At 38.0% G+C, this 23180-nt stretch overlaps 1 protein-coding gene across 4 annotated transcripts in view; it reads left to right on the plus strand.

Moving 5' to 3' along the window:
* UTRN (utrophin) overlaps positions 1-23180 on the plus strand; it is a gene marked incomplete at its 5' end in the record, with an annotated part of 335751 nt that overhangs the window by 278783 nt on the left and 33788 nt on the right. For all 4 annotated transcript variants that reach the window (XM_084203642.1, XM_084203643.1, XM_084203641.1 and 1 more), the window contains 5 exons: positions 4354-4555; positions 11069-11154; positions 17826-17983; positions 20324-20490; positions 22901-23012. In XM_084203642.1, the coding sequence (XP_084059768.1) occupies positions 4354-4555; positions 11069-11154; positions 17826-17983; positions 20324-20490; positions 22901-23012 (725 nt within the window). The remainder of the gene's footprint in view (positions 1-4353; positions 4556-11068; positions 11155-17825; positions 17984-20323; positions 20491-22900; positions 23013-23180) is intronic.

Below are 23180 nucleotides of genomic sequence, written 5' to 3' on the forward strand. Positions count from 1 at the left end.
CTCTACAAGTCCATTCTGCCTTATTATCTGTGAAGCTGTTTACTTCATCTTTGTGCTTCATGGGAAGAGATGACAGCCAACTAAATCTTTGTCTTTGTTTTACATGTGTACTTAATAAAGAATTGGTTTTATTTTTAGGTGGGTAAGAGTAATCTTCTGTGCTACTGCCATCCATTTTTCAGGTCTGAGTTACCTTGGTCTTCCATTGTATTTCCTATAATTTTAATTGCAGATGTTTTTAAAAACATTTGGATGCAGAATGCTTCAGAAAGGCTTATGTGCTAAGGCAAGGAAAACATCAAAACAAATCACCAAAAATGGAGATCACTGTAAAATGTGACAAATTGATGTCACAGGCATGGTGTGTGTATAATGTCAAAGGCATTTTTGGTGGGAACTCCCCAGAGCACAGCTGGAGCTGGATGCACAGTTGCATTTGCACCTGATAGATTTTGACTTTGCAGTGTAAGTGCTTTACAAGCAGATTCAGGACCAATTGCACTTTAGAATGTTCATTTGAGAACTGTACTTCAGAAAACTTTGCTGATGCCCTGTCTCTTCTTGGTAAGTGTCAAGAAACCTCAGCTCCAGGGAAGTTACTCCCATTTTCCTTTTTCTCCTTTTAAAAGAGAAATTAGTGTTGAGTTCCTTCTTGTTTTGTTTTTTTGACAGGTAGATTCCTGCAGAGATGTACCTTTTCGTATATATGTGTATGTATTTTGCAGGAATGTAAGGAAGGTTGCAAGTTTGAAATAGCAAATTCTTAGCCTTTCCTTCTCAGATTATGTGGGGCAGATGTAGGGAGAGTGCTTTCCCTCTGTAGCAGAAGAATAGGGCCAGAGAGAGTATCCTGTGTTGCAGATGTACTGGGCAACTGTGTAGCACCAGTTCCTGATGATGTTTTATTCTTGTGCAGCATTCTTTAGCTCATTTTAAAGAAATTATAATGCCCCACATACTGAAGTATAGTACTGAAAGGCAAAAAGGGAACAAAATCACCATGTATATTCAGAATTCTGTTGCTGAGTTCCTCTAGGTGATTTAAAATTTAAGAATGTTAATAGGAATATCAACCACACAAGGGGAAAAAATTGAACATTTAGACATCAGGGAGTAAGAGAGCTGTGAGTACTTTGCTCTTTGAGGGAAGAATGCAGTCTCTTTGTAGGAACTGCTATCATTTGCAAGTTTCTTTTTAAGAAAACACTCCACAGTAGTGCCTGGCTATTTTCCATGGGGCTACAGTAGCCTCAAATTTGCCATTAGCAGCTGCATCTAGATCCGTGCTCCTGAGTCAGTCACTCACACCTGCTTTAACAGTGCTGAATTGTATGATTCCTCTTTTTCTCTGGGGAAAAGAGAGAGGGAAGAAATGGGCCTTGTGCCCACAGGTTGGTTAAAAGCAGGATTGGTCATTCAGCATGTTTAAGCAGATGCAGAATGGTACTGCAAAAATGCACTAAAACCTGTGTAGGCATCGTGCCAGAAATGGCATGACAGGGTAACTGCCTGTCCCAAATTTTGTTCAGCCAGGTAAGTGCTGAAGTAAGCAGGAATGGAAGTCATTTCCTCTGGTTGTTCTCCATGGATAGTGCCATCCAAAAGTATAAGATTAGCTTAATTTGCATTAATATAGCATCAGACTTGCTGTGTTTTTTGATACAAAAATACTGGAAGTACCTCTCCCAGGTCCTTCTGAAATGCTCAGGCAAAAACATGAATGAGAGATCTTAATGCCAGCAGATCAAGATGTGAAGTTAGCAGGCTTAGTGTCTGTTGAATAGCTTCTTTTCAGTGCAAGGATGCTAATGTTAAGCCAAAGACAAAGGCTATAACTTCCTGGCATTCCAAAGCTTTCTGAATTTTCACAAGCTTTAAAAAGGGCAGGTTTTGTGTGCTGTCAGTCTGTTTTATGAAGCTAATTATCTGCTTTTAGTCAGCCATTAAGTACCTTACAAAAACAGATTGCAAAATAACCAGAAAACAGAAAAACCCCAGACAAACAAACAAAAAAAGTCTACAACTCAAACATAAAATAAAAACTAATACCAAAACAAAACCAGCAAACTGATTGCATTAATTTTTACGGGGTTTTCTTTGTCATTAGGGTTTTTGAAGTCATGAAGGGGAAGTGTGAAAAGTGTCTATCTCCTAAGTTCAGCATGTATGTCATGGGGATAGCAGGTTACCCTTATGTGGCTTCCCTCCACATCTCAAGTAGTCAGGGTTGCACTGTGAACTGTTTTTGGGTTCGTGTTGGTTTTAGGTATGCCTGTGAGCCTTTTGCAGTGTATCACATCCTTTACAGCTATTGTAGAAGATTATGCTGCGGTGAGCGTATTGCCAAACACTTCGGCTAGCTCAGGTCAAACTAGTGGCAAGGTGTTTTGCTGCAATTACCAGTCTGCCTCTTTGATAAATACATGGCTGGCATTTGTTTGCAAGCCCAAGAGAAGGGCTTAAAATATCCCCAAACAAACAAGAAAGAAAATGAAAAACAAACAAATGTAAACCCCTGCAAATCTGATACTGTGAGGTGAGAACAGAATGTACTGATTTTGGTGGAGGAGAGGAACAGCAAGGGTTGTGAGGTACTGTTTCTCACTTTGCAAAGATGTGAGGAAGGGAAGATGGGGGAATGGGGCTGGGAGTACAACCTCCTTTTGGTAGATGATCCCTGAGTTATTGACAGAGTTGCTCATAGTAGTTAATGTTACCTTGATCTTGCTTCTTTTTCTGTTGTACTTGCTTTCCAGCCCAGACAGAATTATCCAGTTTGCACAGGATGCAAATCTGGGCTCCTTATTTAACACTGATATTCTCCCCCTCTGCTCTTGTGAGACCCCTCCTGGGATAATGCATCCAGATCTGGGGTGCTCAGCACAGGAAAGATGCAGACCTGTTAGAGCAGGTCAAGAGGTAAGCAATGAGGATGGTTGGGGGATGGAGCACCTCTCCTATGAGGAAAGGCTGAGAGAGCTGAGGTTGTTCATCCTGGAGAAGAGAAGGCTCCAGGGAGACCTTAGAGCAGCCTTTCAGTCCCTAAGGCAGGCTTATAAAAAGTAGGGAGAGTAACTTTTTTGAAAGGATGGATTGTTACAGGACAAGGAGAAACAGTTATAACCTAAAGGAGGAGACATTTAGATTAGGTATTAGGAGGAAATTATTTACTGTGAGGATGATGAGACACTGGCACAGGTTGCCCAGAGAAGTTGTGGATGCTCCATCCCTGATAGTGTTCAAAGCTGGGCTGGATGGGGCTCTGAGCAACCTGGTCTAGTGGGAGGTGTTCCTGCCATTGCAAGTTTCTAGGTTGGAACTAGAAAATCTTTAAGGTCTCTACCAACAAAAATAATTTTCTGATTCTATGATTCATTGTGATGATTGATGAAGAGCAGTTCACAACATGTCAGAGATTGTCGTGTGGATTTTTTCATTTGAGAGATGGCATTTATTGTGCAAATGTCTTACTGCCTCTTCACAAACAGCTCAGTAGGAGCTTTTAATATACTCCAACTGCATGTTATGTATATTGTAGCGAGCATATTAATAAATTGCAATTATATTTTTAACTTAAAGTCCTTGCTTCCTTAAAAAAAAGTTGCTGAACATTATACCATTTACTTTTCATCTTTTCCACTTTCTTTTGCAAACAGAGGTAGAAGAGCTTATTGATGGTCTTTTCTTTTCACCATGCAAACCCCAGATTTTCACAATCACATTTGAATGGTTTTGAGAGCAAAACCCTTTTTCCCTTGTAAAATATCTGTTGCATCACCAACTGGTTATAGAAAGGATTCTGTAATAAAGGAGATAAAAATATTTTTCAAGAAGGCATAGCATTTACTGTTCTGGAAAACTACAATCAGTAATCTCCCTGCCTTTTTTTAAGTCCTAATTTAGCTACTGCTATTCAGTTAATCATGTCTTTAAGAAAGAATTCTTACCTAAGAATTTGCTTTGCTTTATATTTGATCAAAAGTGATAGTCATTTTATAGGATTCTGCTTTATGGTAAATATGAAGAATCCTGTAAAGCCTCATGAATTCTCTGTGTGTGCATCCAAAGCTAGGATCCTCTAATTACACAGATTACTTTAGCAGCTATTTTAATGTTGTTCTGGTCTGTGTGGTGCCATTATGTTTGTATTCTAGTTTTTTTAAAATATATAGTGCCCAAATACTGTTGACTTGTCACAGAGAATGGTTTGTCACTATAAAGTTACTAAATGAAAGCCACTGGGCTAGTTTGCAGTGTTTGCTACAATTTGCACATAAACAATTGCTATCAGTGTGTATTCACACTTTTTTTATTATTTTTTTAATCCTATTATTTTTTTTAATCTATTATTAGTGGACCTGTTGGACCTGAACACGACAAGTGAAGTTTTCAAACAGCACAAGTTGAGTCAAAATGATCAGCTGATTGGTGTCCAGGATGTCATCAGCTGTCTCACTACCATCTACAGTGGACTGGAAGAGAAACACAAAGACATGGTGAATGTTCCTCTCTGTGTGGACATGTGTCTTAACTGGCTACTCAACGTGTATGATAGGTAAGAAAAATGGGGGTTTTGTCACAGTGTGTACCCCCAGGAATTATAAACTATAAAGCCTTAAAAAATTCTTTATTAAAAAGTTGTCTTCTGATGTTTTTGGCTCCATAATGAAAGTGCAGTTGCATGCAATAAGGTGTTTCTTATGCTGTCCTGCTCAGCACTGAACTAAGATAACACTACTTTTGTACTACTACCAAAGAAACATTGAAAGGATTTAAAAAATATATATGTGAGTAGAGACCTAGGATGCTGCTTCAGCTGTGTTCCTACTGTGAATTTCCAAGTCTACCAGATTGATGGCCATTCAGATCAGATTCTATTTCTGTCATAGGTGGGGACAGTTTTTTCCTGTATTTTACACTTAGTTACTTGCGCTCATAATCCTGGCTGAGCTCCCTGCCCTGAGTCCTCTATCAAATGGAGGTTGTTGTGATCTCAGCACTAAAGCCTGTCTGATTCTGGAGGGTCAGCAGTGTCCTAATTGTGGCTCCATTCCAGCACGTACAGCTCCTGCCATGCATCAGTTCTGGGGGCTGGTGTTACGTGGTCCACCTGCCCTTGTCCTGGCAGCAGGGCCATGTTTCCCAAGGACATTGAGTTTGCCTAAAGAATATTTTTTTGTAAAACTATGACAGAGTAATGAGTTTGTTGCTTATTTTTTGTACTGGCTTTTGCTGTTCTTATCTCCCCTGTGTAGTAAAAACTGGGGAAAGGCTTGATTTCCATCAGCTCCTCCGTGCCCTAAAAACTGTGAACTTACATTGCTTCAGCAAAGGCCTTTCAGGACACTTTTTGACTAAAAACTCAGTAGTACAGTACAGGTTGTGGTTGCTTTGGTGTATCTGATTGAATATGTGCTTTAGTTCAGAGCTATAAACAAAATTACAGATCGAAATTAAGCTCCATGAGGGTGGTTACAAAATTTATTTTCTTTCTCCCCATTTGAAGTTGAAAAGAGCAAAAGTATTTCTTGAATATAAAAATTCTTATACCTGGCTTTTACTATGTATGCATTATCTTCAATATGCTCACTCAGTGCCAAATTCTAACAGTTCATAGATTTTTGCTTTTTTCTCCTCAGAGGATTACAAACCAGTTCTCCTATACTTCACAGATATTTTACTTTATTTTGGTTTTAGGGGAGAGGGAAGGACGGAACAGAGTTCATAGAACTATTTGTCATTTATCTGTTGGCTATTGGCATTCAAACACTGCTGTTAAATATTGTGACATTTCTGTTAGTTGGACTTCTCCCCATTACTGCTGAAAAATTTAGGGGTCCATCAAATGTTGTCTGGGATTTCTTCCTGCATTTATTTTTATTTCAGAGAGTTCTGTATTGTGAATAAACAAACACATCACTTGCAAATAGAGCAGAAGATCAAGTGAGTTGCTTGACTTTAATGTTGTGGGCAATTTAGAATAATAGACGTAATAATGTCAGAAAATTTTTTGTAGTTACTGGCTGGGTTTTGTTTTCTTTCAGACTGAACACAAATCTACTACATTTTCTTTAGCTTACCTTTGCATCTTAACTTCAGTTAGAAGTCAATTGTTTAATCTATTCCTATTTAAAAAGGTTTGCCGCTTACCACGTGCATTCTTTCAATAATGTTTCCAGTTTTTCCCATTTCCCCTTGACTATTACATTGAAAACTTAGTGTAGATAATTCTTTAAGCCCATTAAATACTTGAGTCTTTATTTAAACTTTGAAAAATCGAGGATGAAGGTTTACTGAGAGAAAATTACGTTTTACAATGTGTTTCCTTGTTCCCCTTTCAAATTCACTCCAGGAAGAAAAAGAAAAGCTAGAAGACCAGGCAGCAATTCTGAGCTGGAATATTTGGTTTTGTTTCCTAAACTGGCCTTTACAAAAGAGCTAATTTGTGTCTTGGCATTTCCATTGTATATAGTGCATTGGTGTTATGCATATAAAATGTGTCAAGTTGTTAAACTGCCAACAAAAAGCATCTGTTAGTCACATGCTGCTAACCTGAGATTTTAAAACAGATTCACAGATTAATGGCAAACTGAATAGTTCTCCAGACTTAACCTGCAGATGTCTTTGGCCCTTAAAAAGAACCAATTTATTTTTAGAAAAGGTCTGTTATGTTCTGGTTTTTTTCTGACACATTAGAAATGATTCATTCTGAGCAGAGGAGAGAAACACTAAAATTACTCTGTGACTTTTACTACATCAAGGACTCAAAGGTTGTTCCAGACATCAACATCTGCCCTTATAAACATTTTCCAAACTTAAAGTTCTTTGTTTTGGGTAGTCCAAAGATTCTTTTTTTTTGTGTGTGTGAAATTAGAATAAATATCTTGATACTTACAATGAGAGCTTGTGAAGGAAGTGTCGCTCTGTAAAATACTTTGGCTAGGCCTGTGTTTAAAGCATCCAAAAGTATTAGTCAGTGGTTTTTCTTCTCAACTATATACTGTCACATTTGCTGAAATCTCAGACATCATTTATATAAAAAGGACTGATAGCTTTCAGTACTAATGGAATAGCTTAACACCCCTTGAAATGAGTTTCTTCTATATGTACTGGTTCAGGGCGATGACTCATTTCAATTAGAATTACCCATAAAAAAACTTTTATGTGCACTGTTTAAATATTTTGCAATGTTTATCTGACTTCCTGGATTTCAACTTTTAAATTTTGTTAGGGTTTTTTTTAATGCTAGGATACTTTTGATAATGCCTTCTTTTAAATTGAATCTCTTTGGTACATTAGTCTGAGAAGGGTATCTGTGGTATCTATGCTGGCATTTTCCATATGATCAAAGCTGTCTTTCATGCTCATTCTCTGCAGCCCGATTTCCCCCTGAAGAATTACAACTTTGTTTTCATTGCACTCATACACCTGGCAGATTCTAACACCAGCCTGAATTAATATCCCAGGCCTTACCAGCATGTCCATTTCAGTAAAATCTGAACTTCTGAGGAATGAGGATGAGATACCTGCTCAGTCAGCCTTAACTTTATGTATGCCCTGGTTTTGACAGTTGCTGATGGAAGTTTTCTGCACGCACTGCACTTGCATCCCCTGTGTTTATGATGGCTGTTTGGATTCACAGAGCACTCAGTGGGAGCAGCTTAGCAGGCTGTGATAGCAGTAAGCAGGCTCTGGGAAGGTTCTGGCCCTCTGTAAGGCAGGAAAATGAGCTCCATTGTCTGCCTTGTCTGTGGGTGATCGAGGGGAGATGTCCCTGCTGACCTTCACTGATCTACCAGGCTGCCTCGTGTGGCTGGGCTGTGCAGATAACTGCTGCAGTCCCTGGCAGTCCTCAGCTGCAGTGCCAGTGTTGTCTAGACTTGAGATCTCTTTGACAACAGAAGGCTGAATGGCTCTGGGCTCATCTTCATTCTCTAGTTTTCCTTGCTAGCACCTGATGGTTTTATGCTATTGTCCCTCCTCCCCCAGGGACATAGGGTTCCTCTAGACTTCATGTTATAATTCTGTTCTCCAAGATTCTTTATTGTGTATTCATGGTTGTTGCAATCTCTTATATTTAATTGTGTTGCCTGTCTGACAACTTTTTCTAATCTGGCTAACTCCTGTATGCAGCTGTGCCCATCGCTGGTTGTCCCTTTGGCAATCACATACTTAGATAAAATGCTTATATATACTATGTCATCACAATGCTACAGAATATTTGCATACCACTGTTGGTAAACAGTAGTTTTTACACTTACATTCAATGATTTAGTATTAATTATATCCTGATTAGTAGTACATTTATAATTTAAAGGTTTCACAGGCCTTTGTTTTGACTATGGTATAGACTGTGTTTTCATGTCAAGAAGTTTAGGATCCTAACTCTGTGTTAGGAAGTTATTTAGAGAAAGGAATAGATTCAGGCTCCCTTTCATCAGGATCTGAGCTGCTTAAAGTGGCCTTTTCAATTGATTTTGTAATGACAAGCCTGCTTGTGTTGCTATAATGAGTCTGAATAGTGTACTGATGTTTGTGGCATATGCAACCCATAAATTTTTATGAAATCAGAAATTAAAAAGTTTCATGAATCTTCCCACTATAAAACCTTGATTCTTAGGTTTTGTACACATAGGACAATTAGATGGTTATGCTGCCATTCAAAAGCACCTTGCATGATAGGCTTGTGGCAAAGTAGCCTAATAGTCTCCCAGCAGATTGAGGGAGGTGATCCTGCACTTCTACTCAGCATTGGTGAGACACATCTGGAGTCCTGGGTCCAGTTCTGGGCTTCCTCAAAAAAAAAAAAAGTGGACAAATTGCCATGAGTCCAGTGAAGTACCATGAAGTCAATTAAGTACTTGGAGTAACTGATGCGCCAGTAGAGGCTGAAGGAAGAGAAGTTTTAGGGGGATCTTATCAATGTGCATAAATGCCCAATGGAAGCAGAAGAGAAGATGGAGCCAGGCTTTTCTCAGTGGTGTGCAGTGACAGGACAAGAGGCAGCAGACACAATTTGGAACGCAGGAAATTTTGCTTAAACATATGAAAAGATTTTAATGTAAGAGTGATCAAACAGTGCCACAGGTTACTCAGAGAAGCTCTTCAGTCTCCATCCTTGAAGATACTGAAGGGGGATGTGGTCCAGGGAAACCTGCTCCACCTGACTGAGCAGGGGCATTGGTCTCTGGAGGCCCCTCCTGATCTCAGTGGTTTTGTGACTCACTAAGATGGGAAAACTTAAACCATTGGCTTGGAAATGTTAGGACTACAATGCCTATGGGTTTGAGGGGAGAGAGGCAGTGTGTGTGGCATTTGTTTTTGGTGTGTTGGGTTTTTTACTGTATATATGGCATTGCAGTATTATATCTGTTTCCAAGAAAGAAACTATGTTACTCTTTTGAAAAATTTAATGTTGCAGGCTTTGTAATTGTTCGTGTAATTTATTGAGGAAATGCTTTTTTTGTGAAGGAAGTTTTTCAAAGACCCAACATAAATCTCCTGAAATCAGGAGAAGCTTGAAGCCTTTGTGCCCGGATCTTTTAGCTGCAAAGTCTCACTTTCTGTCTTTAATAAACAAACTATGTGGTCAGTTCCAAGTTAAATCAAACCCAAATGAATGTTCCCTTTTTTTTTCTGATGAATATAAATTTAAAGCACAAACAACCGTACACAGGGAGGAATAGGGAAATAGCTTTTTCAGGGTGCAAAAATGAGCCATTTAGATGGCAAGGTATGCCAGAATGATGTAGTGTCTGTGATTGAAAGAGGTAATTTGAAGCTAAGCTTGAATATATAAAAAGGTGGCACTTTTATAGCATTCTGGAAAATTGGGTCCCAATTTTCCAACTAGGCAGTAAAAGTAATAGATGTTTTTGATTAATTTGGCAATAATTTCTGTGTACCTCTGTTCTGTCTTATGGAATGAAGATACTGCTGTCTAGTGTTACTAGATTAGGTGATGTTGTGAAGACAAATGCATTAATATTTGTTAGTTGCTTAGCTAATTTATCAAGAACCCAGGAGTAAGATAATAATTTTGTATTCAGCACAACATTTGTGAAGTAAATCAAACAGCAGACCATATGCTGAATGGATAGGGTTGAAAGAGATATGTAATAACCACTTCAAAAGTAGTTAAAGTATAAATAACTTCTGTGTGCAGAAAGGACCAAAGTAAGGTTTGAGGTGATATTTAATTTAGTGTTATCTTGTTGGTGAAAGACCCAGCTAACCTTACGTGTGTAATATACATCGTTTAACTATTCTAGAAAGTTGGGGTTTTTTTGCCAAGTTTCATTTAAAGACAAATTGTGTCATGTTTTTTTCAGGTTTTCAAAAAGAAAGAATTTTTAAGAATATGTTTCTGCATTGATCCGCTGAACTTTAAAATTGTCCTTTTCCCTGTAAGCTGGGTTTGTTGTTTTAGTATCTTTTTGAACAACATTTGCCCTGCAGGCTTAACATTACTTGCTTTGGTACCTACTTCTGTGTTCTCAAGTTGCTTTTTAGGTTTGAACCTTTTTGTCAGGCTGGACAAGATGAGCCTGAAGTGACATTGCTTAAAAAGAATGACAGCACCAAATCATTGAATGCATATGATTGCCTCTTTATATCCTGAAATTATGTATGGCAGAACGTTTAAAACATAAAACAAAACAAAAAAAAAAAAGAAAAAGAAAAAGAGATTTAATTACTGTGATGTCAAAACTTGGTTTCATCTTACAGTCCTTGTGTTTCACACTGAGTAATACGCCTTCCTGCTGTGTGCTCATGTATTTTTTTCTGTTTGTATCACATTAATAAATTACTTTCAGAACTTTGAGAGCTAAATGTCTGTTCTTTTGTAGTAATAAAAGCTGTTTTGACATGTAAAACCACTTGGAAGGCAAGCTGAGCTTTTATGAGGGAAGAATTCTTAATGTGATTTTTAGTGTTAATGGTTTTTTTTTAGATTTGAAGTATATTTGAAATGTAGCTCTCCAATGTCTCTGTGTTATATAATAGACTAGAGTTGGAATGAAATAAAATGAAACTGTATTAAATTGTCTTGTCTTTATAATTTCAGTGGCCGAACTGGAAAAATTCGAGTGCAGTCCCTGAAAATTGGCTTGATGTCTCTTTCTAAAGGCCTTCTGGAAGAGAAGTACAGATGTAAGGAAGAATTTCTTTTACAAAATACTCTATATAATTAAGTCATGTACAATGACAAAACACCTAGCAAAATTTGTAGTAAAACATTTCTCATGCCTGGTGCAAGGCAATTTTCTTTTGAGTAAGTAAAAGAGAATTCTTTTCATTATCACCAGTGACAATGGTTAAAGTACGATTTATATCTTGGCTGGAAAGTATTGCTGTCCATTCTGAATCATCAGAAGTCACAGTACTGCAGTCCCCAAAAGAAAAGGAGAATATAGCTTTGTGGAAGATAGAGAAGTATTATATTTCATCTCTTATATGTGTATATGTTTTGTTTAGGGAAAAAGCAAGTTAGTGCTGATTGCATCAGATTGATGTGGCTGATAAAGCAAGGAAATACGTCAAAGTCCCTCAGTTGTATTTAGTGGTCTATGAGAAAGCACATATACTGGAAAACCATTTTAAGAGTTCAGATAGTCTTTCTGCCAGAATTGTACAATTAAAATTTAAAATATGTTGCTTTTAATAATCTCATAAACTTTAGAAATACTGAGTAATATAAAAATATTTCACAAAAATAAATGCAGGACCAGAAGAGAATTTAGTAACTTTGTGGGAAAAAATCCCTGACAAATACAGACAAGAAGATGAAGCACTATATCAGAGCATTCTAGATGATGGACATTTACATATTATGCACATAATCTTAAATTTGCTGTTCTTTACAGTAATTCCTTGACTCATTTTGGAAACCCATGAAAAAAATCATAGAGAGACTGAATTTGCTCCATGTACTTTGAAGCTCTGCAAAAACATTTTTGTTTTCTTTAAGAGCATTTGTAAGCAGTCTTGTAAACTTATTAACATTGAACAAAAGTAGAGGTGTTTTATGCATTGGGACATATTTTGACATCTGAATGACATACTGAGACTTTGGGGTGTTTAGTTTCCTTCTGTCATTTGATATATATGTGAAGTATTCCATAACTAAAAAAGAGCTTGATGGACATACCTTTGTTCCATGATGACGATTCAAGAGGCAATCTGTTGTTCTGTGTGAAATAAAAAGCTTTCATGAAGTGTAGGAGTTAGGCTGTGGGTGACACTGATAACCCTAGGAAAAGACCTAAAACCCTGGTTTTAAGGAAACTCTAAAACCTGGGAATACTCCCATTAAATTGCTATTGGCAATACATTACTATACAGTTGCCTAATACAGGCACTGAAGCAGAATAAGGAAATTACCTGGTCAACTTCATATTTATGTTGTTGCTTTGTGTTTAGTAGTAAAATTAAAATGGCAGCTGATGGTGGCTACAGATTTTACATAATTTATGTCAAAATAGACTTTTGCTCTGAAAGATGCTGTGAGAAGTCCTAAAAAATTAGTAGAAAATAAATCTCAGAAGACTTTTGTACCTAGTGATTGTAACTTCAACCTGAAATACATATGAAATTAAAGTAGTTCTGGCATTCTTGAAGTACAGAATGAATAGTTAGATAATGCATCCTTTGTGTTGTAACTTCAGCTCTGATCAATGCGCCAGGCTTTGATATCTTTGTTAGCTTTATTGTCCTTATGAACCTTAAAATTGTCACAGAAGAGCCCTTCAATCCAAAAGAAATTTTGCTAACAAAGGAAGTGTGTCAGGTACTGTTCTTGGTTTGCAGTGGCTTTTGAAGTCAGTGTTTTGGAGTCCTCTGGCACGAGCTGTCACAGACTTATCTTTGATATGAGCTCTTTTGGTTCTTTTGCTTTTTGTCATACCCTACTAATCATCTCTTGTTGAGAGAAATTTTGTCACATCTACCGAGTTTTCAGTCCTTGAGTGAAAATTGTAATGGTATTCCTGAGTGTTTTCAAGAAAGTCAGTCACTTGGAAAAAAACTAGGACCTCCAAACATGGATGCTTAATGCTAATTACCTGCCTTTTGATTTTTCCCTTTCTTGGGCCAACTCCTGGCATGTGCTTCTCCTTTTGGCTGTTTCTTCTAAAAGCTTCTGAGGCGTTGGCAATCGCAGGCTGCTCTGAGAGTGACAGCCATTGGATGGTTGTGGTCAGAGCCCTCAGCAGAGCACAGACTGTGCCAAAAATACACTAGCCTTGGAGAGGCAAATTCTTCTTAGAGTAGTTGGTGGTAAAATAAACAAGTTTCCTTGTTTTAAAAACTTTTGGCTGAATCCTTAGTTCTTTTGTAAAGCTCTTGACCGGAATGTTTGCTGCTCGAGTGTTCAGCCTTCCTAGAGACTGTATGTTCTTTTCCAGTATAGATAGGATCTTTTCACTTGACACTTTTTTTTTTAAAATGTTTTGACAGAAAAATTTTTGTGATTTTTTTTTTTTTTTATTTAATTAAGCTTCTTTTTAAGATTCTAGACTTCAGGGTTGGCATGAGAATGGATCTTTAATTAAAAGTCTCAATTGCTTTAGAGGAAAAATTGAAGCCTCAATTAAAGAATACCTATTCTTGAAAATGTTTAAGACATGCTTAACTTCACATGAGTGGTCCTGAGAATAAAAATGGACCTGCAAAAGTAATTCAGTAGTTTTGAGCTGCTTACAGCTATGCTTTGGGGTGAGGAGTCTCAGGCTTTTCTGTTGTTGAGGCTAATGTCCTGGTCTGGCCATAACCATGCTATTCTCTGCTTTCTCTTTGGACAAGAAGGGTCACTTGTGAGCTACAGAAGCATGCATTTGTGTGTACTTCACTCTACACTTGTTTCTAACACCCAAAGCCCAAACTGGCAGCAGAAACAGAAAAAAAACCATATGGAGTTTTTTACAGTGTGTAGCTTTTGGGTTATGTTATTTAATGTGTAAAATCTTTAGGATTTGAGATGAAAAAGAAGGGCTACTTCGTAAATCCCATCTTTTAAGCAGTTCAGTTTTCAAGCGATGTACAACATCCTTGGAATGTGGTGCGGTTTTTTACTGTTATGTTTATGTTGTAAATTTTCAAATAATTTGGAACTAACTTTAAAAAAAGAAGAAATTAGAATGTGCATTCTGTTGGTGACAAGGCAACATGTGGGTTGTGAACATCTTTCCACTAACTATCTGATTATCCTTTTGATAGGGATTCAATAAACTTTTCAATATTTTCAAGTATCCCTTTCTTTATCAACCATTAAGTACTTTTTTTCAGATTGTCCAGCTAAGTTACAGAATCTCACTGGCTGTAATCCTTAAAATACTAATGTGAGGCTGAATTTATTTAACTGATTTCTCTTTTCCTGGTTTCTGTTTTTTCATACAACTCAGATCTGAATAATCTTTTCTCTGCTTCCTCAGTCATTCTGCTTGTACTTTGGTAGAGTCCCTTATAGAGTTTAACATTTATATCAATGTATTTTATGTTGAAATTCCTTTACTGTGTATGTACATGTTAACAAATTTCATTTAAAAGAGGTTGTGGCTTTTGAGATTGCTGGTGTGTGGTGTATGGAGTCTCTTTCCCACTGGCGGGGAGTGGGCTGCCTGGATGCTCCCTGTCAGAGATAAAACAGGCTCTCCTCCATCTCCCACTTGAGAGGTGTTCTTGCCATACCTCCTTTGCCAGGGAATAGCTCATGGGTTATTTGGATAGGTAGGCCAGATAACAAGAGCATCTCACTTTCCATGCCTTCAGTTTTGGAGCTTCTCCTCCTGTGTGCCACATTGAAGGCATTGAGGGGTTTGGGAAAAGAGGGTGCCATCCATGAACTCCTTGCACCTGGACTGTCTTCGGTTGTGGCACAGCTGCCAGTGTTAAGAAAGAAATTATTTGGAAGAGTTTGAGCTCTTCAAAGGTATTTGATGCTTTCCTCTCAGCTAATCGTTGTTCCCTCTCCCGTCACATTGTTTTCCTCTATTTCCCAGCTCCAAAACCAACTGAAGTTTTAGGGCTTAGGAAATTGCTGCCTCCTAGCTCCAGCAGCTAATGAATTGTTCTTCTTTTATGACCTGTTTCCACTGCAGACTGATGCAAACAGAAAGAATAAGACATTTTTTTCTTTTTTTTCATAAACTATCAGTTTTTTTAAACTGACTCTTAGGAATTGAAAAACTATCCCATCCTCAGCTGAAGAAAATAGCCAGGGTCTGGGATTGCCAAGAGGAACCTGCAGCTCCACAGTACTAATTCTGTTCCCTAATTCTGTCGGTGTTGATTTTTTTTCTCAAAACAAGAAGCTGTAGCTGCTGTTTGACTAGGCAAGAAAGGGTGAGAAAAATACAAAAAAATCTAAAAATTAGTAAATTAGTTCAGTCGTCTGGACTTTCTTCTGCTTCCACCTCCTTTGAGAAGAAAAAAACTGTGCCCAGACTGTCTGACAAAGGTGGCCAGTTGCTCCAAATGAAGGGCAAAACAATTTACACCATGTAACAAGAGTTACTCATGAGTGTTTCTGAACAAAGGTTGTCTTTTTCTTGATCAGAAGTGCAGTCAGGCTGAATTTTCAAATGTCATTTAGTTCTATTTTATTGGTGGCTGTTCTGATGGGAAGCATTAAAAAGTAAGGGCACAATATAGATGGATTCTTTTTCTTTTAAGATTACTTGGGGCTTTAATTCAAGCCAGCCATTGAGTGCAAAAGGAGAGTGTAAAAACCAGCTGGAATGAATGTAATAATTTGATTCCACTTCTTCTGTAATTTGTACAAATCACAGAATTAAAAAATATTTCTTAGATAAACTCAGCTTTTAAGATGTTTTCTGAAAAGATTAATCTCTTGACTGAGTGCTAATGTACACAGCTACAGAGTTCATAAATCAAAATTGTTGGCAGAAACATTAACATTTTTAGCTGAGCATTTTAACAATTAAAATTGTTCAATCAAAGAAACGTGCTAACAAAGCACATGAGAAATAATGATTGTACTGCTGGCAGACCTATTAACTCAGTGCTTTACTGTGAGTATAGGCACAAGCACTATCTTCCTTCCCAGTGCCTGTACCTGCAAAAATTTTCTTGATCCCTTTCAGCATCAATTTTTTCTGTTGTTGCAGTCATCCTGGTTCATCCATTTATACTGCAGGACATGACACCTGCCTTAGGAAAATAGAGTCAGTGAAAGAAAAGTACATGGAAGCTGACATGGTTATCCAGGAAGAAAATGTGATTATTGTTTAGCTCAAGTTGTCTTTCTGGCTGCTGTTCTTGCTTTAAGATATTCCACGTGGCCAGTTGTGACTTGTGGTAACTTCCAGTCTCAGTTCAGAGTAATTGTGCTTCTGTCCCCAACCAACTGAAGCGTGACATAGTTTTTTAGCATAAGATGTGGATATCTGAAATATTATTTCATTCTTCATGGAATCATAGAATAGTTTGGTTTGGAAGGGGCTTTAAAAGGTCATCTAGACCAACTGCCTTGCAATGAGCAGGGTCATCTTCAGCTGGATCAGGTTGCTCAGAGCCCTGTCCAATCTGGCTTTGAATCTAGGGATCCATCGACCACCTCTCTGAGCAAATTGTTCTAGTGTTTTGCTACCCTCATTGTAAAAAAAAAAGTTATTCTTAATAACTAGTCTAAATGTACCTTCTTTTAGTTTTAAAACTGTTAGTACTTATCCTCTTGCAACAGGCCCTGCTAAAAGATGTGCTCCCAGCTTTCTTAAAAGACCCCTTTGAGTATCAAAAAGCCACAATAAGGTCTTCCTGGAATCTTCAGGTTTAACAACTCCAACTCTCTCAGCCTTTCTTCAGAGTGATGGAACTCCCATTATGAGTTTTTAGCCTTTTTCTGGATCTGCTCTAACAGTCTTTCCTGTCCTGGGGACCCCAGAGCTGGACTTGGTATTCCAGGTGCAGTCTCATAAGAGCAGAGTGTGCAGAATCACCGTCCTCAATCTGCTGGCCATACTGCTTCTGTTGCAGCCCAGGATACAGCTGACTTTCTGGGCTGCCCAGCTTTTCATCTGTCAGCACCCCAAGTCCTTTGCCACAGGGCTGCCTTCAGTCCCTTCATCTCCCAGCCTGAACTGGTACTGGGGGTTGCCCTGACCCAGGTGCAGCACCTTGCCCTTGGCCTCGAGGTTCCCAGGTTGTCCAGGTGTGGATGGCATCCTATTCTCCAGGTGTGTAAGCCACACCACTTGGCTTAGAGTGACCTGCTGAGGGTGCACTTGATCCCTTCATCTGTTTTATTAATGAAAATATTAAATAACACTGGCTCCAGTACAGGCCCTTGAGGGACATCACTCGTCATTGTTGTCCATCGGGACTCTGAACTGTTGTTGGCCACATCCAACCAATTCCTTAGCCATCTAACAGTCCACCCATGGAATTCATCTCTCTTGAATTTAGAGACAAGGATATTGTAGAGGACTGTGTCAAAAGCTGTACAGAAGTCCAGAGAGGTGACATCTATAGTCATGCCCTTGTCCAATAGTGTAATCTATAGTCATGCCCCTGTCCACTCTGTCACGGAAGGTCATTAGGTATGTAAAGCAGGAATTTTTGCTGGTGAAGCTGTGCTTCCTCAAATCACCTTCCTGTCCACTATGTGCCATAAGAAGCCATAAAGCTTCATTTATTTGGCCTTATTTTTCTCATTTGTACGGTTACAAATCGAGATGAGATGAAGGCTTGGGACACTTGCCATTTGACAATAATACAGAAATTAAAATCTTGAGCTGCAGCTTTACTGAATAAAAGGAGGTGTACATGGAAATAGAACAAGATGGTGTCTTTTGTTGATGTTGCAGACCTCTTCAAGGAGGTGGCAGGCCCTACAGAAATGTGTGACCAGAGGCAGCTGGGCCTTCTGCTTCATGATGCTATCCAGATCCCACGACAGCTTGGGGAAGTGGCAGCCTTTGGTGGCAGCAACATTGAACCCAGTGTGCGCAGCTGCTTCCAACAGGTAAGACCAAGACCTTCATGTGAAGAGCAAAATGAAACCAAATTCTCTCCTAAGTTTACAGATTCACTTATACATGCTGATGTAAAAAGAAGAGAGGAATATGAAATCCACTGAGTTTTGAACAGAAATTAATATGCTCCTATAACTAAGTATGGGAAATTCATGTGAAAATGCAGCTGGGAAAGGTGGTTTATGGTTTAGGAGAGGATCAAACAGATTTTGTTTAGCCAAAAGAATATATAAATCTTCATGATTCTGACAGTGCTTGCAGCTCTAAAAGCTGTTAAATTTTGTGGCAGCCAATTATCCTGCTTTGCATTGTTCAAAGCAACCTGATGCTGTGAAAACAGCATGCTTTTTCCAGCTGGAAATAAGGCATGATCTCAACAGAACAAGAAAATTAAGTTCATAGTAATTTTTGACCTTGTGCACGAGGAAATTATTTAGCATTATGTTACTGACAAAAGACCTTGCAGTTGCATGAAACTTCAAGTGTAATCTTTTTTATATTGCAAGCCTTTATGCAGCAGATCAGAACATGGAATAAAGCTCTTGCAGCCTGCTGTGAAGCTGCACACTACATGCAGGGGGTTAATGAGGCTGCAAGGAGTGTCTGTCTGTTTAAAGAAGATGAGAATTAAAACCAGAATGTTGTAATGGACCACAACTAACTCAGGCTTTTTCAAGGATGCCTAAGGCTCCAAATGTTAGATAGTGATAGCCATTCTGCTTCAGTGCATTATTTTTGTGAAAGCAGCTGATTTGAGCGTTGTCAGAAATTTTATATGGTTTAAAAACACAGCATGGCTTATATAAAATTACTGACTTGGCTATTTCTGATTTTTATGAATTGAACATTAAAGATTTTAGTGAACTTTCAGAGGATTTTCTTTTGCTGTTCTTTCATAAAGATTTCTACATTTTTGTCCAGTTCTTTGAAAAATGCAATTGTGCTGGCTTTTTTCCTGCACTATTAGATTCATTTCTGGATTCAGGTGATTAGGATTGGAAGAGTTTTTGTCCAGGTCATGAATAATTTGATAGATACTTACAGAAGTTGGTTTCACCAATTAACCGTGTAAAGCTTCCCCTGATGTTTTAACATTGCTGCTTCAAACAATAAGGGATGATGCTTGACTTATCTATCACTGGCCTTGAGTGGTTTGAGTGATACTGAAATAAATTTTTCATTTCAGTGACCCTTTATGTCCCTCAAGTACCTACCCCATCTCCCATGCTATTCAATTATGGGTGTGGGGTACTAGCAAGATACTGTTTATGTACTTGATGCATTATTACAATTATACTGATAATGAGGTTCCAATCCCTCATCTCACAGGAGTAGTTCAAGTTTAGTCCCTGGTAAGGAGAGCATAGAGAAAATGTGCAGCTGCATGTCAGTTATCTCAACCAGTGAAAACAAGTATTTTGGTGAGGAAGAAACACTTCTTTTTTTCATGCTTCTCCCTGTTATTGCCAAAAATTAACTTGGACCATGAATAGGTTAAGAAGCTTTCCATCATGTGTTACCATTTAGGAATAACTTTCATTTTAAGCTTTATTTTATTGGTTCCATTGAGCTCAGAAATATTGAGCTCTGTTGCTATTGCTGACAAAGTTGATGAATACAATACCTTTGTAGCTAGGCTCCTCTGGTGGTTATAACTGAAAGACAACGTGGAAGTGTGTTTGCTTGCTTCCTAAAACAATCATGTTAATACATTAGCTCGAATATATTCTTGCAGTGACTGGCTATAAATGGCAGATTCCTTTCTTGTTCTTTGCCTGTTTGTTTATTGTGTGCTATGTCTAATGTGCTAACTAGAAAGAACACCATGGGCTTAGAACACAATAAAAAATTGACGAGTCTTGGGGCAATCAGTACACACATGCAAACACTACTGACTTATAGCATTTTGTCATGCATCTTAACTCAGAAGATAACCATGTCTTCAGTATGTCTGAACTGCAGAATGTGCTCACTTACTTTTCAAGTCCTTTCAGTTGAAAGACAGCTTTACTTTACAGTCTGTTACTTCAGTACTCTGTCCTCCATCTTTCTTACCATCTGTCCACTCTGTCACAGCTGTTTAGTCTTCTAAAGTCTTACTGACTTAAACTTATTTTCTTTATTTTCATTTTCATTGAGGTTATTTCTGGTATTCTGTAAATGGTTTTGGATTAAACTGTAAATGGTTTTGGATTAACATGGAAAGAATTCATGCAGGTTGTTGGGGTCTTTTTTCCATAGATTTTCTATGGAAAATCTGGTCTTTTGTTTTGTTTTGTTGTTGGTGGTTTTGTTTTTTTAATTTGGATGTGGGTTTTTTCTCTCCACAGAACCACAATAAGCCAGAAATAACTGTAAAGCAATTCATAGATTGGATGCGCTTAGAACCACAGTCTATGGTGTGGTTACCAGTTCTGCACCGTGTGGCAGCTGCAGAAACAGCAAAACATCAGGCCAAGTGCAACATCTGCAAGGAGTGTCCAATTGTTGGATTTAGGTAAGAGGAGAGGTGTTAGGTGCAATGTTTCTCTGAAAATATCCACATTTTTAAGCCTTCCAACAAGGGAAGTTTTTTCCTGTCTGTTTTTCCACTGTTTTCCTTCTTTAAGGAGGTGAGGCCACAGTGTGGCCTGAGCCAGTGCAGTTCTGTCTCATGCAGTGCCACTGTTAGATGCCCAGGGGTGCTGTGGCTGACAGAGGCACAGGGTGGGCTGTCATCACATGGTTTTGGATTGGTGGATTCAAGAGATAGCAAACAAAGTATAAGTGCACCCCATGTGTTCTGCAAGCACAAGATCAAAAGGAGGTGATTTGTAAGAAAAAATATGGACTATCTGCCCTCCTGCATAAGGCTTGGGAAACTCACTTATGCCAGGCAGTATAAAACACCCTTCAACATCAGTCTTTCCTTGCTTAAAGCAAATGCTGATATGTTGCTGTGATGAGACTTACAAAGTCCCCGTCTGTACCCCTGAACATAATTTAACTTTTCTCTTTTCAAAGAAGGGTGTGAATTCCAAAAGAAAATGTTACATGGGGAATATTCTCCTAAACTGTAGTTGGTACCCTTAGTAAGTATTGCTATGACTTTGTAATACAAAGTCATACAATGTAGTACAACATGCATTTGTAAATTGATTGCTCCAGTGTATAAAGTGATGCAACCCTCATCTCCAAAATCTGCATTAGAGGCCAGAGGTGAGCATAACTGGCTTTTTCCTCTACTGTGGTCATGGAGTCTAATGTATTATCTAGGAAAAATATAAAGCATTCAATCATGTAAGTGCTTCTAAGATTTTTCTTTAGGTATCTAGGCAGATGAGGAATTTGTGTGCATTGTGCTTTCTGTCCTCCATCTTTCTGTTATTTTAGAGGATAATAATATGAATCCTTAGGTCAGATTAATCTTGCCTAGTTTTAGGAATGCTGTCTTTAGTCAATCCTAGGGAATGAGCTAGCAACCCTCTTTTTCTTTTTTTATTATAAATATAGATATGTGAGTATTTGCAAAAGTAATGATCTGATCAAACTTTGTTGCTTGTCTTAAGAGGACATGAAATTTTCTAAGTGTTCCTGTCTTTGTTACTGTTTGAGGAAGCATAGGGTGACAAAGCTCTGGCACAGCAATGTTATAGTTGTCTAAGTTGTACTATGTGTAGGAGGGCAGAGAGATAGAAAAGACAAAGACCCATTTAGAATAGGTCATTCTAAATAATTTCGACAATGAAGCTAGAGATCTGCAACAACAAAAGCATCTAGCGTCTTAGCAGAAGGTAAATGTAGCCATTTAATGCACTGGCTCTGAGAAAAGATTATAAACAAGTCGGATCAGCATCTTTTAAAGTGAACTTTTACATTTATAGACATATTCTCTTGCAAAACAAAACATAAAACTCAACAGGGGAAAAATGTGGATGGGTACTGAAAACTGCTCTCAGGAAGCAATTTAATTTAAACTTTAACTATTCAGTAGCTATTCAATTTGGTTCAGTTAGTTCATTTTAGTTTCATACAAATGATATAACCTCGTTCAATCAGAACAAACATAGCATAGAAACAGTGGGTGCAATCTGGAACTGAACTGTTGATTTAGTCTAAACAAATAAATAAATCGTGTTCCTGGTAATTACATTTAGTACAAGGGATACTGTAAAAGTTTGTTAGCCTATTTATATATGGTCTCTTAAAAATCAACTAAAAGTAAACAAATAATTGGCTTTTTTAAACTGAATTTTAAATTATTCATACAATTCATGAATTCTTGAGAATTTAATTTTCTGAAATGTTTGTCGAGTTTCTGAGCATTAAAATTATTTACAAACCTTTAACTATTGAGTATAAAAACTGAAATAAAACAATTTGGTTTATAAAAAATTTTTTGAGATTACACATGACTAGTAAATAGAGGAACAGAAAAACTAAAGCCATGTAGTTTAAAGTCAGTAAAAACTTTAAAATTATGCATTCTTCCCAGTCCGTCAATGAAGCTGATGCCTGTAAGATTTTCTGCATCAAAGCTGCTGGGGCAGCAGGTGATTGATATATGCAGTTACAGACTCTGTAGTGCATTTCAGATGGCTCTCTGTATTGATAGGGAGACAGGAACTTTTAAATACTCAGTGAGGTGTGTAGTGTAGAAGGTTCTGTGGACTAAGAGGGCTGCAGGTTTGCTGTGTCCCCTGCAGCTGCTGCAGTGGCTCTGCTGTCCCTGGTGAGTGTTGGCCGTGCCACATTCTGGTTGTCTGCACTCACACACTTCAAAATTCTCTCTCAGCTAATCCCAACAAACTCAGTGTGTCCTTGTGTTGCTGCTGCTGAAAAGCAGGTGACCCATTTCAGAGAGTAATTTGCTTTGCGAGGCTTAATTAGAAGTAAACCTCTAATCACTTTGTTTAATGTCCCCACAGGTACCGGAGCTTAAAACATTTCAACTATGATGTCTGTCAGAGCTGTTTCTTTTCTGGCCGCACAGCAAAGGGGCATAAATTGCATTATCCAATGGTGGAGTATTGTATACCTGTGAGTACCAGTGTGCTCAGTGTTTCTAATGGATAACAACCCAGATTTGAGGTCTAAATATTTTTTCATCATTTTTTTTGCCTAGACAGGATTTTTTTTCCATATATTTAATATAGCTTGTCTTCCTACCTTTCTCTTTGGAAGGTATCAGGAGCTTTTCTGGTCTTG

Source organism: Fringilla coelebs (assembly GCF_963513975.1).
Source record: "Fringilla coelebs genome assembly, chromosome: 3".
NCBI lineage: Eukaryota > Metazoa > Chordata > Aves > Passeriformes > Fringillidae > Fringilla > Fringilla coelebs.